We start from the raw sequence: 19,734 nt of genomic DNA, 5'->3' as shown, positions 1-19,734 counted from the left end.
CTCCAGTAGAGGCCGGAAAGAAAAAAAAAAAACACAACAGCTCAGTGGCTGTTCTGCTGCAAATGTGCAAAATAACCTCCTACAGAAAATAAAGAACAGCATTGGAAGTAACGGCACAAAACTGCTGCCTGTAACAATACAGGCACAAAAAAGCTGCAGTACGAGCTTCCCTCATACCAATTCGGGCACTATAAATAACATTAAAAAACACACAAGCTTTTCTTCCAAACTTCCCCACAGGCAGCATTGTACATGCTCAAGCAACCAAAGCTTCCACACAACACAAGTACAGGGATGAAATCGGTGGCACAATAATGTTGGGGTGCAGTACTCCTCCTCTTATCTGCTCCCTATTAAGAATCAGGGATCTGCACTTACTAAATTCCACTCCCACCTCTATTCTTACCAAGAATGAATCACTCCGATTGAAGAACGTAGCCAAAACCTAGTAGCCTGGACTAAAAAATTAGCTTTGGCAAACCCAACTAGCCTGGTCTTCGCAAGCTGTGCGATGGTTAATTTTAATTTATCTCGTAAATGTGAGCATATGCCACACAAAAAAAGTAATAATAGAAGGTCACCTAAATGTGGCCTCCAAGTTCGTATTAAACATTTGAATCTATACAACATTCACTGATAATGAGCATTTCGTCGCACTACGCATTCTATATTTGTGTAAGAGACTAGAATAAATCCCCATCAATCATTTAAATCACAGCCAGCTACAATGACGCTTAAACACTACAAAACATCAAATGAATCATTATCTAACTTGGCACCCAATGCAAAGTAAATATCCGATATTTAAAGTTATTATATAAAATAAGTAAAATAGAAAAGCACAACATTGTTCATTTTGTTTTAAGTGACAAAAACTGATGTATTTGTAGGCTGTTGTGATCAATATTTACAGGCTTTGAGTAGTCACTCACAGTGAGTAATCATTGGCTGTCTAGTGGGCTGCCCCATTGCCCCATGCTGTGGTGGGAGGAACCAAGACGTGAATTAAAATTTTACAAGTCAATGAATAAAGCTCTCCAACCAAAAGCTCACACATTTATTTATAAACATACAAACATTACTTATACATATGCACATGCTTTTTGTTTTCACAAAAACTATAGTTTGGCTAAGCAAACAAGTAACTTATCTTCGTTAACGCATTATATGGTAGAGACTGTCTAGCTGTAGATTCCTTACCTTACAATTTCCTGTTATCAGGTTGGAATCTGGAAGTTTGACTGAGCAATACACTTGCGCAGGCCTTCAGGTGGCGTCGTTTGGATCTGTGTGCCGTTGATGGATCAGTTTGTGGTGTCTTGGTTGCCTATAAAGGCACCACCCAGGCACACGTATATCAGCTCCTTTTCCAGTAACTTCCACACCACAAGCGCAGATCCACGGAAAGAACTAACAGTTTGTCTGTGCAAAAACTAGGGCCCTGAAAGGGACAATCTCTGACCCTATTAGACGTGTCCGCAGAAAGGGGAGGCATGGGTGGGTGTAAGGTATCTGCAGCTAGACAGAGTCTCTACCATAAAATGAGTTACTGAAAGTAAGTAACTTGTTCATCTAATAGAGACTTCTAGCTACAGATTCCTTACTATAGAACAGATACCCTGGCAGTGATCATCACACTAAAAAGTCCTGCAGGACCAAACAGGCAAAGTGGCTGTGTCTATGGACGTGATTGTCCAGGAAGCAGTGTCTTGCAAAGGTGTGCAATGATGCCCACATTGCTGCTTGACAGATATCCAGGACTGGAACACCTCACGCTAGCGCAGTGGTAGCAGGCTTGCCACTGATAATGAGCCCTCTGGAGGCCACTTCTTGGCCAGTGTGTAGCAGATCTTAATGCAGAGAATTACCTAGCGTGAAATGGTTTGTTTCTGTATTGCCCAACCCATGTTTACTCCCACGTACCCCACAATGAGTTGGTCATCCACCCGGAAATTCTTTGTGTGGTCAAGGTAGAAAGACAATGCTCTTTTTGGGGTCCAGCCGGTGGAGTTGCTCCTCTTCTTTAGAGGGATGCGGTGGAGCAAAGAATGTGGGCAGAGTGATGTGTTGACCCAGGTGAAAAAGGGTCAAAACCTGGGGGGGGGGGGGGGGGGGGAGAAAGAGGCACAAGTTCTAGGTACCACCTTGTCCAAGAACATGGTGAGATATGGCGGCTTAGATGAGAGAGCCTGCATCTCACTCTCCCTCCTGGCAGATGTTATTGCCACTAAGAAGGCTGTCTTAACGGTGAGCAGCCAGAGGGGACAGTTATGTAATGGCACAAAGGGAGCACACATGAGAAATGTGAGGACTAGATTTAAGTCCCACTAGGGCTACAAAGGGCATAGAGAAAAATATATGTACAAGCCCTTTGAGAAATCTATGTGCAGTAGGTGATTCGAATAATGAAGGCTGATCAGGTGGCCGAAGGCCCGCCAATAAGGTGAAAAGAGCCTTTGAGAGTGCCCAAGGCAGAACCCTGCTGGGCAAGGAATAAGATAAATAGAGGAATGTCAGAGAAGCAGAAAGAGTATCAATAGATCTTTCTGTACAATAATTTGCAAAGCGTTTCCAACGGCAAGCGTTTACCATCTTAGTTGAGGGACGCCTGGTTGCTAGAATAATTTTACAGACTTCAGGAGGAAGGTCGAAGGCTGTCAACAGTCACCGCTCAATCACCACGCATGAAAACACAAAGTTGACAGGTTTGGGTGGAGAACCTTACCCTGCTGCTGCAACAGAAGGTTTACCCAAAGGGGCAGCCTGATCGGAGGATTGATGCTCATTTTCATAAGCTCAGGATACCAGACTCTCCGTGCCCAGTCCAGAGTCACCAGGATTACTTGGGCCCGGTGATTCTTGATTTTCTTGAAAACTCTGGGAAGAAGTTCTATAGGCAGAAAGGCATGCAGGAGGCCTGAACTCCACTTGTGACGAGAAGCATCGCCGAGCAAGTGTCGACTTGGAAACTCCAATGCGCAATATTGCAAACATTGCGCATTCTCTGCAGAGGCGAACAGATCTAACCAAAGATCTCCCCATTGCTGAAAGAGTCCTTGTGCCACCTCCGGGTGGAGACCCCGCTCGTGATCTGTTAGGCACTGACGGCTGGGCTAGTCTGCCCTGACGTTCAGAGGACCTGCCAGGTGCTGAACCAATAGGTTTATGGCCTGCTGTTCCAGCCATGTCCAGAGAGCCTCTTGACAAATGGTCCACGACCCCACACCACTGCTTTTTGTAGTACCACATTGCAGTGGTGTTGTCTGATCACCTGCACCATCTTTCCTTTCACAACAGGAAGAAATGCTTTCAATGCCAGTCGGATCGCCCAGAGCTCCAGAAGGTTGATATAGATTCCTCTCCCAGATGGCTGTCCCATCTTAGAAGTGGCACATCTGTCACTACTGTGAAATCTGGTTGGGGAAGGGAGAGAAGTCTGCCCCTGACCTAATCGCAGTTCACTAACCACCACTACAGATCTTTTGCAGCTCCCATCGATATCTGAACTGTGTCGGTGAGATTCCCATGATGCGGTGCCCATTGGAACTTCAGATCCCACTGCAGAGCCCTCAGATGCCATCTGGCATATTTGACTAACAGGATGCAGGAGGCCATGAGGCCCAACAGACTCAGTCGGTCCCAACGAAATCCAGGATAGAGCCCGAAACATTGGAATCATAACTTGAGTATCCTGGACTCCCTGCCCAGAACAGCTCCGATGAAAGGGAGCGTTGAGAGGGAGTCAGGTGTGACTTCGGTATGTTCATTGTAAACCTCAGCGAATACAGGAGGTTCGCCGTTGTCAGAGGTTGGGTGACGACAGCATGGGGCGAAAGAGCCTTCAACAGCCAGTCGTCGAGATAGCGGAAGAACGAAACACCTAGCCTGTGCAGATAAGCTACTACCACCACCATCACATTGGTGAACACCTGAGGGGCACTGGTGAGACCGAAGGGTAGCACGGTAAGATGAAAGTGCTCGTGGCCCACCTTGACCCGCAAGTAACGCCTGTGGGCAGGCAGGATGGGGTTGTGAAAACACGCATCCTGCAAGTCCAACCCTACCATCCAATCTCCTTGGTCTAGGGCAGACAAGACCTGAGCCAGAGTGATGTGAATTTCTCCTTTTTTTTAAAAGAGATGGACGTCCCCCAAATCTAGAATAGGTCGAAGACCCTTGTTCTTTTCTGGATATCAGAAAGTAGCGGAATAACAACTACTGCCTACTTCTGACATCGGGACCCATTCTATGGCTCCATTGGCCAAGGATGCCAGATCTTCCCTGCGGAGCAAGAATATATGATCCTCCATAAGCTGTTCTTTTAACGGAGGCATAAAGGGAGGGAAAGACTGGAAGGTGAGGGAAAGACTGGAAGGAGAGGGAATAGCCCTTCTGGATGCACACCTGACGGAGGATGATGGTTGGTCTGTGGATGGCATGGTATTCCACCCCTTCTGAAGACTCAAACGGGGCGAGACACACTGTTGGGCGAGGGGTCGCCGAGAGGCCCAAGGACTTGGCCATTGCCCGGGAGTCCTTTAAGCGCCAGTGCCACGTCTGGCTTTCCACCAACCATCACAGGGCATGCCCATAAGGCTTGCCTAGACATTCCCCAAAAAGCCAGATGTACGAAGCCAGACGTGCGAGAAAGAGCCACCATTGACAAGATCGCTCTACCCAGCGAGTCAGTCATGTCCAAACCACACCGGATAGTAAACTTGGCTGCATCTCTCCCATCTTTGACTGCTTGTGAGAGTGTCCCGCACGCTCTCCGTGACATGGGGCAGCACCTGCACCACTGTATCCCAAAAGTACGGGGAAAACAGCCCAATAGACATGAGATGTTTACTGACCTCAATGCCAGGCTGGAGGAGGAAAACATATTTTTCCCCAAGCTGGTCCAGCCTTTTGGATTCCCTGTTGGGGGGAGCGGAAGGGAAGGTGCCATAGGAAGTGGAGTCTTTGACCAATAGGTCTCTGGGGTGGGGCGTTGTGTCAGGAAGCTAGGATCACTTGGAGCTGGGGGGGGGTGCCTGCGGCCAATTGTCCTATTTACAGGTGGCACTGTGTTGGGTTTGTATCACGTCCCTAGCAGGACATCCGTGAGGGCTGCTTTAAAGGGTAACATTGGCTTCGATGTGGAAACCTCCCGCTTAAGCACATCAAGTAGGAGGTTAGTCCTGACTGGCACCATAGGCAGATCTAGGTCCAGGACCTTAGCTGCCCTACGCATCACCATAGCATACAATGCTCCCTTCTCCGTAGCCACTGTATGAGGTGAGAGCATGCCATTTTCTGGAGGTGTCCAGTCCACTGATCTCTCCTAATTCCTCAGACAAGTCCATTTGCTCCAACTGAGACTCCAGAGGGTCCTAAGACCCCCTCCCATTCCTCACCAATGCCTGGCTAATCATAGAAAGGCTCAGGCTATGACCTGGGACCTGTTGGCACCAGAATCTACATCGTGCAACGCCATTCCAGCTCCAGGTCATAGGGTATTACAATGGGGCTCGCACTACCGGTAGCCGCCAGTGGCATGGGGAGCGTCTATGTCAGGAGCAACATCGGAGGAAGCAGACTGTGTGGATTTGGCGGCGTTCCGGATCCGATATCGGATTCAAGAGACCCCATTGGCGCTGAAGCCGCCGGCGTGGAACCTGATGGGGCCACTGCAAACCCCACCTGAAGGAGTGCCAGCGGGGTCAGCCTGCTCAAATAAGAGATGCCTGGCCTCGTAAAGCTCAGAGTTGAGCAGGGTTTGTGCCTGCTCCTGGAAAGGAGGGTGAGAGGGGGGTGGAAACGACTCAAAGTCGGCCCTGCCTATGGCTCTGCAGAACTGTGACTGGAACGTCGATGTTCCTGTCTTGCCTCGTCAGCAGACAGCCAAGGTGAAGTTGAAGTCTGCTTAGACTTCTTTTTGTGCTTCTTCTGCCCGGAGGACCTCTAGTGGGACGAAGCGGACTTGGGGTTCCTGGAGCGGTCCCGCGACTTCCTCCTCGACCGGGACCCCTGAGGAGTCACGCCAGCCGACTGCCAGGAGCTTCAGTGACCGCTCCCTCAAAGCTTTCAGAGCCATGGCTCAGCCTTCTGAACACAACTTCGAGTCGTGATCTCTGTCTAAACACCAGAGACATACCTTATGGTGGTCCATCACCAACATGACAAAGTGGCAGGCGCCGCATGGCTTGAACCCAGTCTCCCTAGATGTTATCCTTCGCACAGACAAAAATCTTTGCCAAAAAGCTGAAAAAAGGCCTGTCAAAAAAGTCAAGAGGTAGCTCGATTCCGGATCTGCGCTTTAACCGGCACGAATGGAAAACAACTGATGTACGCGCACCTGTGTGGCACCTTTATAGGCGACCATGACTTCACAGATGGCTCCAACGATGCGGACGCCACACGGGTCCCAAAAATGCCACCCAACGGGTATTGCTCGGCAAAACCTCTGGATTCCAAGCGGACGCCTGAAAATTCTTAAGGTAAGGAATCTGCAGCTAGAAGTCTCCACCAGATATGTAAAGCTGGCTCAAGGGGCAGACAAAAAAAAAATAAGCCTTAAAACACAAACATCAATGATGGTGAGCCACACTTTCAGAGAAACAAGGAAGAACATGCACCGAGAAACAATTACTGGGTAATAAAAAGGAAAAATAGAGAATGATGTTGATTTATTTCCAAATACAACTGATAAGCTTTTCTGTGAAGCTTTGATTTACATAAAGAATGACTGCTCTGTCCTGCTTACAGCATAAAGCAATACACAGAAACTCTTATCAACAGCAAGGCATATGACGCAGTCATCTACCTCCAGCCCTGCAGATATTTGCTCTTCACTATACCATCCGCCCTAAACCCTATAGTACTAAACAGGGGTGTGGAATTCCCATTGACGCCCACACTGGACTACAGCAATGCATTCTACGTAGGCATCACCACAGAACTCAAAGTATTCGGACAATCCAGAACGTAACCGCCAGACTAACCCTAAACCTGCCCAAAATAACCCACCTCACTCAGCATCTGAGGGACTTTCACTGGCTCCTGATCCAAAAGAGATGCAAATTCAAACTCCTAACCCACGCATACAAGGCCCTGCACGACTAAGGGCCTGCCTACCTTAACCAACGCCTGATCTTCCACCAACCTCCCGGAACCTCCACTCTGCACACCAGGCTCTTGCACAGATATCCTGCATACGCCGCTGCCACGACTAAGATCACTCCTTCTCCCACCCCACCTCCACAACCTGGAACGCCCTCCCTTGACCTCTGCTCCGCAATCGCTCTATCCCACTTCAGGAAGTCTTGGCTTATCGGCACCTTGGCCAACACCACCAGCAAGCGCCTGGATACCCTCTTGGGTGACAAGCAGCACTTTACAAATACAGCCGGATTGATCAATGGTTTGGAGTCAAAGAAAACAAGTTAACGTTTACTTTGGCCCTTGGTTAAGTAGGTCCAGTCCCTTGCAGCATAAACAAAGTAACTGAAAATTTTGCAGTTCTAAAGAAGGGATCTGTGAAATAGGAGTGTGTTTCTCTAGAGGAAAGATTTGTATCCATTCATGTACAAGTTTCTCTTTATTATTACCACAAGCGCTCTAAGGAAAAGCTGTGAGCTCAGTCTGCATTACTAACGATGCTATTGGTAATAGTCCCAGAACGTTCCCTAATTACAGCTAATATCACTATTTAAATTGTAATTAAAGTTGCACAGTAGTTTAGCAAAACTTTTGCATGTGTATATTTTATAACGTTTTCTGTATTTGCATATTTGCTGCAGAATGACTGCAAACTCACTTTCCTACTACACACGCTTTATCCCCTACTCTGGAATGGAGAACATTGTCATCCTTTTCCAGTGCGAGAAGAGATTTAAGAGGAACTAGTGAATATCTTCGAATATGTTAGTAATTAGGTGTGCAAGGACTCAAGGTACGCCAACCCTGAACTACCACTCCCTAGCTAGAATCCAAACTAGATAAAAGCTTTAACACAATCAGAGACACTACTAAAGGAGCTATGACATGATAGAAACAGTGCCATGATTTGTCACCTTACTGCAAGACACAGACAGGATGAGCAGATTTGTCAAGCATCCTGTTCCTAGGACAATTATATAGTCTTGCAGAGCTGTGGGACTTTATAAAATAACATTACAAAGCAATCCATGGTGGACCTGGGTGGATCTGCACCCTTGCAGCTGGCTTTCTATTAATACACCAACGGGGACACAATTCCACTAAGACATTGGCTTATTTGGTTGAAGTGAGACTTTCACATATGGCAACAGTTATTTTTTTCTCATTTTTGTTTTAAACAGCCAGCTTGAGTTGATGCTATTCAGGTCCGTATCAATTCTCCAAACCTGACCATTCCAGTTCATGACTGCAGGACCTGGGAGTGAGCTCGTTCAACCTCACCAAATGCTCAGTCGCTCACTTTCTTTTGGATCCCTGTAACACATTTACCTGATAGCTGTCCATCTTCAGCTTGGCATTCAAAGGCTATATAATGCTATTCATATTTAACCATCAGATCCATCTTGACCACTGACTCAATTTTGTGTTTAGCTTAGCTTCACACACCGTCAGGTATTTTTACGTGCACAGCTTGTGCAACATGTTTTCACTCTCTTTGACACAAAAGGCAGGGACATAACAGAGGAGTGAGGGAAAGATAAGTATGTACCACATAATGTTTATGGTACGGCAGGCAACAGTTCAGTCTTAGGAGCACACCTTGGGATGTGGCCAATCTCTAACGTGCTCTTTCAACACGGACTGGTACAGCCAGCGTTTGAACAACAACTTACAGTATGGGAGGTGGGAGTTTCTAGAATTGTCCTCTCCAGCTTGTTTAAAGTATTTAAGAGGGAAGCTTGACGACTGGATTAGACAGAAATCATTCTGGGAAGTGGACGCATTTTCCCAGTTCATTCCCATTGAGGGTTGTTCTCTCTTTCGGCGGCGGCCGGGTGCTCGACTTGAAGTTAGCAAAGAGATGTCACAATGAAGCCCCAGGGGGATGCATTTTTAAACATTCTTATTTTTAGCTTTACATTGTGCATGAATATATAATGACTATATGTACATATATTATCCATGATTGAAGCAGTGTATTTTCATTATTTGTTTCTATGATCATTATTATTCTACGGCTGTGATTTTTTCAGGTGTATTTGTGTTGCTGCATTTGACCTACATGCCTTCCCTGTACGAACTTTGAGAAGTGCCTTAATAAATGTATTACTCAGACTAAGAGTGCTGCGTTGCTGGCATTCCTTTCATTTTGTCTCGTCTCAGTCTGAAGTAAAGCAAAACAGGCTATCACAAAGTAAGAGTACACTAATGTTAACAAGCCTCCTCAAATAAGATATTAATCCATCTGTAGAGGTTGCCTTTCTGAAATTTGGTTGAAGGATTTGTGATTCAGTTACAGGCCTAGAAAAAGAAAAATTTTTACTAGACAGACCAGTCTAGTGATTTAAATAATCTACTCAACCTAATTTGAATGCTCTAAACCCATAAAGTGTTTTCAAATTATGTGATGCTGGGCAAATATTTTAATTCACTGAGCCACCATTTTCTTCTTTATCACCTATGAGAGAACCCTTCAAATACGCAATTTCAGCATATCTGCTGGACAAAAAACACTTTTGTTTGATTTAATAGACTAAATATTTGCTCCATATCCAATACAAATTTAGCCACAGCGATTGTCAGACAGCTCATTCGACAAAAACCTCTACTGATAGAAATGTAAACACCATTTCCATTTTCCAGAATAAGATAAATAAGTAGTAAAAATGACAAACTGACATTTGATCTCTATCCCTGAACAGACAGCAAATGTGTTAACAAAAAAACAAGATTTAAAGGCATCTTTATTGCTCATTAACCTTCTGAATTAACTAAACATGTGTTCCTTTCCAGCTTAAGTTCACTCACCAGAATGGACCACTAGGTGATACAAATGACTCGACCTAATAAAATTTGACTCACCATAGTGAGTGGGCGAGTAGATTTTTCTAGGCCTGAGCTAGTTCTTTGTTTGCCAGAGTAACCCCAAAGAGTATTACTTTCTGAACACCGGAGCTCACAGTGATCAGGACTAACTGATTCAGTCCAAAGACGCTGCAAGGATTTTCAGTGATGGCCTATCTTCCTGGGAAAGGAATCTTCTGAGGTACCTTCTATACTCGAAAATAGATCACTGACAGAATACCGGAAACAAAACTATTGTGTGGACAGAATATCTTGTCAAAAATATTAATGATCAGAATATCAAGAAAGTAAGTGCATGTGTTGTGTGTGGGGGGGGGGGGGGGTCATTATATATAAATATATTTATATAGTAAGTTTGTTCACCCATAGAAACTTCAAGAAACGTTTACCCTCTATATCCTTGACATGATATTTTATCCCACAATATTTTTGTTTTCAATAATCTGTCTAAAAGATCCCTGAAAACTCAAAGACCCTCTTCTCCACTCGCAAAGGGGCTGCAAAAGATGGGTCTCCGGACTTAGGGACAACTGGCCACTTTAAATATTTCCTTAATTAAAAAAAAAATGACTAAAATTGCACAAGTCTGACACAAAATCACATTAGTAATACCCGCAGCATCACAGCTTCTGCAGACTTTCAGCACAATACTAACGTGGGTGTTTTCTTAAAGGACAGTATCTGCATCTTTGTACTGTCCGTGAGTTTCGATAAAGGGAGTCAAACGGAGGGAGGAATTCTCCTGAACCATAACCCTCATGTTTCTCCAAAGCAGTCTAAAATGCAGGCATGTTAACTGTATAGCTGCTGCTGAATAAGGTACGGCTCTGCTTTAATTAAAGTCCTGATTTTTTCACATTTCTGTCTAAATTGATTTAGATGTATTTCCCATCCATCTATGGTTATGCATACTGGTTGGTTTTTTTTAACAACACTGAATGTGAAACAAATATTTCCACATTTAGTTAACCAATAAATGTACTCTCATATGAATGCCTGACAGGTTCAATGGTATGAAGACCCATGGATAATAAAAACAATACTTTCATATGCAAACATGCATATTAAAGTATCGACCTGGTGCACAGCTACAGCTGTTCTAGCTTTACTAGGAAACTTTTTTTTTTTTTTTTTTAACTCCTGTACCGGTCAATCCGGACAGCCACTGGCACAGAAGTCACGACTGACTGAATTTAGAATCACTTCAAAAACAGCCCAATTTTAAACATTTAAAAATATATACAGCCAGGAGAATAGATGTTTTCTGTGTTTTTATCTGTAAAAATCTGTAATAACCGAAAACTGGAAGTCTTAATTAGGTTTGTTTTGCTAGGTTAACTACAAAACGGCCAAGATGTTGAAGAATTGGAAATTAAACTTACCAGTAATTAGAAGTCTCCTCTTTCATCAAAGCTCCTGCTCGCAACTAGTTCAATTTGGCCTGTCAGTGTTGCATAGGGCTCATGCAAGGTGGTACTAGGAAGTGTGGGGGGGAGGGGGAAATCATGCCTATGCCGTGGACTCCATAGGATTTTCTTTGCTGAACAAGAGATATTCAACCAAGTCCCCCAGACAGTAGAAAGAGTACAAGACCAAACAAAATATAGTGTGAATTCCTTTTTTTGTTTTTTTTAAACAAAATGAAATTCCCCTTTTAAAGTATTTAACTTCTTCTAGTTTTTGAAAAATGTCTTAAAGAACGCCAATCTAAAAAAAAAAAAATGTCAACAATTGCGCAAAACTGTTATTTCTTGTGCAAAACTTGGTCAGGGTTTCAAATCTATATTCCGTCACTTTCAGTTGTTAAAAGTACAGTTAATTCACAAAGATAGTCTAAAACTGAAGTCAGGGGCTTTTATGGGTAACCAAATTCAAACACAGAAATCAGCATTGAGAGGGAGAAAGAAAAAAAGTCACGCAAACTATCACGATACATACAATGTCAGCATAAGAACTCTGAAACTGTAATTGTAAATCCGATAGTCTTGGTTTAAATAAACCTAATGTATCAATAAAGTTACTCACCTCTTCAGGTGTCCATTTCACTTTCCTATTCTCTCGTTGGTCTGGTACATCGGAATCTGTGTCTTGAAATTGCACATCATCTAGATCATCACTGGTGTGGGGGGGGGGTGGAATACAAAAGTGAAAAATTACTAGATTGAGTAATAACCTCATTCACTGTTCAAGCACATTCGCAACAGATATTAGAAAAACTGAGAAAGTAAGACGCAAAAGGACACAGCGGCATGACAGATGACCTTTTGGTGCACAACCTTCTGGAATTCACAGATTGCTTACAGATTACGTCCGACAAACTGCACCAGTCTCTCCTTTTTATGATTAATCCTCGAGATGTTAACCAATTTTCTATATTGCAGAAGTATTTCTCCAATGGATAGTTGTACACTCCATAACACATGGCAAAATGCTAGAGACTTTTCTCAAAACCAGTTTCTCTCCAAAGCAAAATACTTCCCCAACAGCCAAATCGCATCCCTTACACCATCCCTTGAAAGAGATTTACTTGTACCCCTGATCGGAATAAATCTCCAACCATTTTTTGAGTGACAAGAAGAAGGATAAAAGTTTATTAATATTGAAGCACCATTGTAGGATGCTGCCTCTTTATATAGTATATCAAAATGAGATATAATGTGCAAAGAGTCCAGGGGTTCCCTTATCAGTGGACAGGGGCTTGCTCTAACAATCACAAGGTGCGCCATTAGAGAGCAGCCTTAGGCTTATCAGAGAGGAGTGTCAGACATCTGCAAATACATACACACACACACACACACACAAAGAGTCTCAATAGGGCTCAACTCTCATGATGCTCTGGGACACCTTAGGTCCTCTTCTCCACGGGCGACGGCTTCAGAGGTGTCGGATTTTCATCACTGGGAGCACTCGCAGAAGAGGGGGCCTGCAAACAGAGGCTGCAGGTGGCGTCTGAGTCCACAGTGGGCTTTATCCCTGGAGGGTCGCTGGCACGGTTGGCCCAGTTCAGCTCGGGCTAGGCGTCACAGGTGCAGTTGTGCTGTCCGGTGTCAGGTTTTTGTGGTCCGAGTCCTCTCAGGTCTCTTCAGGGTGCCTGCAGGATGCAGGGAAGCAGCTCTACTGCTCCATGGGAGTTCCTGGGTCTTAGTTGAAGTCAGACAGTCCTCCCAGGCTTTTGGATGCACAGCAGCTTGAAGGACGAGATGAATTTGGAATATTTCGGCAGGAACAGCAGACAGGCCGGCAGGGCTGGTGCCAAGTCAGTTGCTTCTTCCTCAGTCTTTGCTTTGGCAGCTATGTGTGTTCTTCTTCAGATTCCTGCTGACCTACATTTTCCAGGTCCCAGGGGCTCCTCTAAATACTGAATTTAGGGGGCATTTAGGGGAGTGTAGGGTAATAGCAAATGGACTACCTACACCCGTGGTCACTGCACCCCCCCATATGACTACTTCCTGTTGGAAGTAGCCATATTCCTGTCCCAGAGTTCCTACTTTGCCCATCTCCAAGATGGAAGAGTTCTAAAATTTGTGTCCACGTCAGGTAGCTTACCTTAGGGGTGAAACTAGCCTGAAAGTAGGCATGCCTCCAACTACTAATTTTCCTGGCTGCCCAGGTGCCAAATGGGCCATGAATCAGTGGGTTGGCATCTCCCTTCTGAGGGAAGCCAGATCTGTATACCAAGGGCGGCAGGCTGCTTTGATGACCCCTACCATGGAATGCAGATTTGCAGGACTGCAACTGCCTGGTAACAGAGGAACCCGACACCTGGACCAAGCACTGCACCTGCAGCCCCAAAGGACCGTGAGGAACCACCTACCAGTGCAGGAGTGACCAGCAGGCGGCCCTCATCCTAGCCCAGTTGGTGGCTGACCCGAGAAGCACCCCTGTGCCCTGCCTGCATCGCCAGAATGACCCCCAGGTCCCTCCATTGTTTTCAACAGCAAACCAGACGCCTACTTTGCACACTGCACCCGGCCGTCCCTGTGCCGCTGAGGGTGTGTTTACTGTGCTCGTGTGCCCCCCTCCCCCAGTGCTCTACAAAACCCCCCTGGTCTGCTCCCAGAGGACACAGGTGGACACTGCTAGCAGACTGGAACCGGAGCACCCCTGTTCTCCATAGGTGCCTATGTGTTTTGGGCCCTCCTTCGACCTCTGCACCCAACCGGCTCTGTGTTGCTGGTGCTGTGGCTTTGGGGTTGCCTTGAATCCCCAACGGTGGGCTGCCTATGCCCAGGAGACTGGCTGTGTAAGTGCCTTACTTACCTGAGAAACTAACCAAAACTTACCTCCCCCAGGAACTGTTGATTTTTGCAGTGTCCACTTTTAAAAATAGCTATTTGGTATTTTAACCAAAACTGTCTGTACTACTGTTTTAAATCAAAGGTCTATACTTACCTGTGTGAAGTACAATGCATTTTATGTACTTCCCTCAAATTCGAATCTTGTGGTTCTGAAAATAAATTAAGAAAATATATTTTTCTATATCAAACCTATTGGCCTGGAGTTAAGTCTTTGAGTATTGCGTTCCTCATTTATTGCCTGTGTTTGTACAACAAATGCTTAACACTACCCTCTGATAAGCCTACTGCTCGACCACAATACCACAAAATTGAGCATTAGTATTATCTAATTTTGCCACCATCAATCTCTAAGGGGAACCCTTGGACTCTGTGCACACTATCTCTCACTTTGAGATAGGACATATAGGGGGTCATTCTGACCCTGGCAGTCATTGACCGCCAGGGCCAACGACCACGGAAGCACCGCCAACAGGCTGGCGGTGCTTCCTGGCTAATTCGGACCGCGGCGGTAAAGCCGCGGTCAGAAAAGGGAAACCGGCGGTTTCCCGTCGGTTTTCCCCTGGCCAAAGGAATCCTCCATGGCGGCGCTGCAAGCACTGGGATTCCGACCCCCTTCCCGCCAGCCTGTTCCTGGCGGTTTACACCTCCAGGAAGAGGCTGGCGGGAACGGGTGTCGTGGGGCCCCGGGGGGCCCCTGCACTGCCCATTCCACTGGCATGGGCAGTGCAGGGGCCCCCTAACAGGGCCCCAGCAAGATTTTCAGTGTCTGCTTGGCAGACACTGAAAATCGCAACGGGTGCCACTGCACCCGTCGCACCCCAGCAACTCCGCCGGCTCCATTCGGAGCCGGCTTAATCGTTGCTGGGTCGTTCCCGCTGGGCCGGCGGGCGGCCACATTGGTGTTTGGCCACAATCCCGAGATGTCAAATCAAAAGAAGGCCGTTCCCTGCCTTCTGAGTACATTCTTATCAACCAAATCCCTTGGTGAGAAAAAGCACAAAAACAAGCACAGTTTACAATGTGGAAAAGTGCGAACACATTTAACATGGCAGTGTCTAACGATAAGATAAAGTTAATAGGCAGCTAAACTGAATACAAAATGTAGTCTGTAACTGGTGAACACTAGACAGCTAATCCTGGTGCCAAGTGGTGCAACGCACAGTCAGTGGTCAAACACATATTTCACCACAGGTGCCTTGCCTCTAATAGGGAATGGATGAATCTACTCGCCAAACTCCAACACAAGCAGACTTCAAACCAGACAGGTGTTGGTACGTATCCCTTACCATGTAATGGAGAGAGTGAGATGGTACATCGAAGGGGGTTGATGTACCACTCATGGTGGCATTCCACCCACTTCCCAAGCGGGCAAAGAAGGAAGCCACTAGTAGCAAGAGTCGGTGTCACAAATTCCGGTTTCTCCAGTACAGGACACTAAACAAGCCACTAACCAGCCAGTCCAAACAGACGAAACTACTGTGGGTGTGGGTGATTTAATGGGCACCGCTACATGGCAGGAGGGGGGCTGGGGATGAGGCAGCAAGGGTTCTGGTCACCAGCTTGGTCAAGGTACTAACATGGGTATCAGGGTTGAGGTACAGGGAGCAGTGCCCCAAACATACAGGACAGGACATCAACCCAACTGCAACAAAGGATTTTATCACAAATGCCTCTGGTAAAAAAAGAGTCTGCATGGTGCCAGGTTAATGTTCCCAATCTCAGATGATCCAGCAGCTCAACCATCTCTAGTGTGTTTACTGGAGTGGCAGCCAACACCATCTCAGCGCCCACGGCACACAATCCTAGGGATGCAGCAAAAGGAAAGAGGGCGAGGGCACAGCCCATACAAAAAAAAAAAACGGACATGACTAAGTACTGTCTACAAGGGATCAGTTAGGTTTGCAGTTAACTGAGGAAGCAAAGGCAAAATTTGATTTGTATGAACTTAACGTTTTGAAGCCAGGGGGCCTAAAAGAGGATAAAGACTGTGAGCACAAACATTTTTTTAAAAATCTAACGTTGAGGAAACACTTATCAATTGGATAAACGGTTACGATACTTGTAAGTCAATACTTCTAGAGACTGGTGCTAAGTACACAGATGGCCTTTAACCGGAGCAAAACCGCAGGTGCGTATGAGAAGTTTGGGGGAACCTGGTGGAAAGACTATGATAAATCCTTTGAGTTAAAGGAAGCTACCCATCCAGACAGACAACTCTTGATTGTGTGCATGATGGTCAAGGAAAGGGACAGTGGCCAGTAACCCTTTCGCCAGGTGTAGGGTACTAGAAAGGGGTGTGCTGGGATTGCAATAAGGCATGTACTAGACCTCCGAGGACATGTAAGTGCGAGTATCACTGCACTTTCAGTGAGACGACAGGCCACCCAGAATGTAAAGGTCTTAAGAAGTCAGGGGGAAAAGGCGAGCAAAAGTAAGGTCACAACTCTCTCGCTCCAGATTTATAAGCTCCTATCTTTAGTGGCCTTACTGGGTTTAAAGCCATGGTTAAATGCTTATATTCACATGACATGCCCCTTCAGTTTTACTGTGTTTTCGTTATGGCTTCAGAATTCTAGTCCTAGGGGTGCAGGGTCCCAGTGTCTCAAAACAAAACCGCAAACTGTTGCAAGGGAGTTGCACAGAAAAAGACTGAGAAAGGGGTGGGACTGGGAGTATAGCAGGCCTATTTCGGGGGCCTTCCTTTAGGAATGCTGTATGTTCCCCACCAGGCCTGGTTTCCAAGTAAGATCCAGGGAAACTGAGATTCATTTAGAATTTATTACCTCCAAAAAGTATGTCAGTTAACAATACAATTTACCCATTACGTTGTTGGAGCCCGCATGAAACTGAAGGAAATGGATCCTAGTGCCCTTATGGCAAAAAGGGGATTTTTCAGCCTTCCTTTCAACAGTTCACCTGTCATCAGGAGGATTTTCGCTTACTGGATTTTCATTTTGAGGGTGATTTTTATTATGACAAATGCATACTAATGGGATGTTCTGTCTTATGCTTGTATTTCAGGTACTTCATTACTTTCAGAGCAGGTGTTCATGCAGGCCTCTGTTCCAACCGGGATAATTTATTATTTGGATGATTTCTCATTTTCGGCCCCTCAGAGAAGTGCATCAGCTTATTATCTACCTTGTTGAAACCGATGGGAGAAATGGGAGTACTATTAAACCATGATAAGACAGCAGGCCCAACCAAGATGCTTGTGTTTCTAGGTGCTGAGATGGACTCAAGGAAAGGGGGTTGGGGGAGGTCATCCCCCCAAAAAGTTCAGGCATTTCAGTCCTGTCAAGACCTGCCTGCAGGTATGGAAAGTAACACTACGGCAGCTGTAGGTTTTGGTAGGCCAACTCAATTGTGCATTACTCATCTTTCCCATGTGCCGTCCCTTCTCAAGCTGTATTGCACAGGCCAAGTCTGGGTTGAAGGGGGGGGGGGGGGGGGGTAGGGTGGGGGCTTGACTTTATGCAGCTCTGAAGCAGGAGATGAGAATTCAGTTATAGAGAATTTCAGTAGGCCGGCACCTTTGCATTCCAGCCAGGATTTCCAGCTATTTACAGATGCTGCAGGGAACAAATGTTTCAGTGCCATTTTAGGCTCCAAGTGCTGTGCTCTGGTCAGGCCGCAGCACTGTTTTGGCGAGAAAAAAAATGTCACCTTCTTGGAACAGTTTCTCATGGTGGTGGAGAGATATAGATATACATCAGTTTCACAACCAATCTAACGTTTTGGTTCAATAGCATGTCTGTCGAGTCCATTAACTACCAGCAGGCAAAGTGAAGTGGGGAAAAAAAAAAAAAGTTCTCTGTTTACTCATAGAACTGGAGAAAACTTGTTTAAGGAACCACATCTTGTTTAGAGCTAAGAATGTTCCTGGTATCTTGAATAATGCAGCCAATGCATGGTCTTGTCTTAAGTTGCAGGACTTTCAAGTTTTCCCTCTTGGGATAGAAGCGGAGCCCACTTTACACGATTTTTATGGAATCTTGGTGCCAACCCTTACTACAGGTAATCTCCGCCAGTCTCACCCCCCAAAACCAAGAGGACATATGTGAAGACTTCCAAACCTTTTTTTCCCATGCACTTCAAGACATGTCTAAGGGCAGAGTTGTTCCCTGGAAAACTGGCTGGCCTTTATAGAGCACATGCAGGTTCAGGACACGCTGCAGCATTTGCCAGGTGACACACCTCACCTGTAGCTTTTTTCCCCAAGCTCACAGAAGTACCTGATCATACACATTACTTCACAGTTAAGAAGGCCGGAGGGTTTGGAGGAGTTAGGAGCCACAGCAGACATTAAACAGTTGGAAAAATCCTGAGTCTCCTGAATGCAGTCTACTGCTCAGGTAATGAAAGACTGTTCTCTGCAGCTTTATCCCTAGCCTGTTATGGGGCAATCCTGATTTTTGACCTTGTGGTTGGGTACAAGAAGGATTTTCATTGAATGCTGTTACTCAGCCACATCGCCCGGCTCAAAGGGGACCTAATTGTCACATTGCCAAGAAAGTTGAGGACAAGAGGCCACAGCCACCTGCACTCATCACCTTCACATAAGGGGTAAAGATTTGGTACTCTTGAGAAGAGGCCTCTTTGAGAAGATGTTGGTGGAAATATCGTGGCTGGCATTAGACCTGGCTGTTCAACTGAGCTCCTCAGGCCCCACAAGCGCCTGGATACCCTCCCAGGTGACTAGCTACATTATAGAAGTCAACTAATTGAAGACAGCACAACTAGAAGGAAAACTGTATGCCCACAAGATGCTTGTGAGGGGTCCAAGTCATAGTGCCATAATAAAGAGTAAAAGACTTGATTTAAAGACGTGATCACGTGCTGTCCTGTTACAATAAATTAAAGTTACTGCATTTTAACTACCTACACCGCACATATGTGACTCCTTCTCAACTGAACATAATGGACCCCTCTAAGGCTGCAACATGAATTCAACGCGGGGAGAGGACTGTTACCTTTTTGCATCTTGCCTTGGCCTGCACTTCCACCAAGATTTACGGGTTCTGGAGGGTGATTTGGGCCCAGGGACTGAGGGAGCGACTGGCATAGTGATCCCCCTGACCCCAGCAGCCTGGCTTTTGGGAGTAGTGGCAAGAACCAGGGGAGTGGAAGATCCCTTATAAAAAAACCTTATCCAGCTTGCACTCCTAGCTAAACAGCAAGTAGCCATCAGGTGGTTGGGAACCAGAGTACCGCTGGCATCCTTATGGCGGAGGGATCTGCTTGAATTAAGGGGTGGGGGTGATTGCTCCGTGTGTCTTTCTTGGATGGGAAGGCTGTGGAGGAAATTATGTGAGGGCTTCTTCTCAACAGATTTAATTATATGGGGGGAGGGGTGGGGGGAGGAGAGAGACAGGACTCAATCTGTTTGTCCATGCTCAGACACAAGCTTGGATGATGAGGTATGTGTAAT

The 19,734-nt window shown here is 45.9% G+C and overlaps 1 protein-coding gene across 9 annotated transcripts in view; it reads right to left on the bottom strand.

Moving 5' to 3' along the window:
- MYBL2 (MYB proto-oncogene like 2) overlaps positions 1 to 19,734 on the bottom strand; it is a 337,297-nt gene that overhangs the window by 298,202 nt on the left and 19,361 nt on the right. For all 9 annotated transcript variants that reach the window (XM_069243766.1, XM_069243761.1, XM_069243768.1 and 6 more), the window contains exon 2: positions 12,031 to 12,121. In XM_069243766.1, the coding sequence (XP_069099867.1) occupies positions 12,031 to 12,121 (91 nt within the window). The remainder of the gene's footprint in view (positions 1 to 12,030; positions 12,122 to 19,734) is intronic.

Source organism: Pleurodeles waltl, chromosome 7 (assembly GCF_031143425.1).
Source record: "Pleurodeles waltl isolate 20211129_DDA chromosome 7, aPleWal1.hap1.20221129, whole genome shotgun sequence".
NCBI classification, from domain to species: Eukaryota; Metazoa; Chordata; class Amphibia; order Caudata; family Salamandridae; genus Pleurodeles; species Pleurodeles waltl.
The sequence above is the reverse complement of the archived record's forward strand: the minus strand, read 5'-3'. Positions and strand labels throughout refer to the sequence as shown.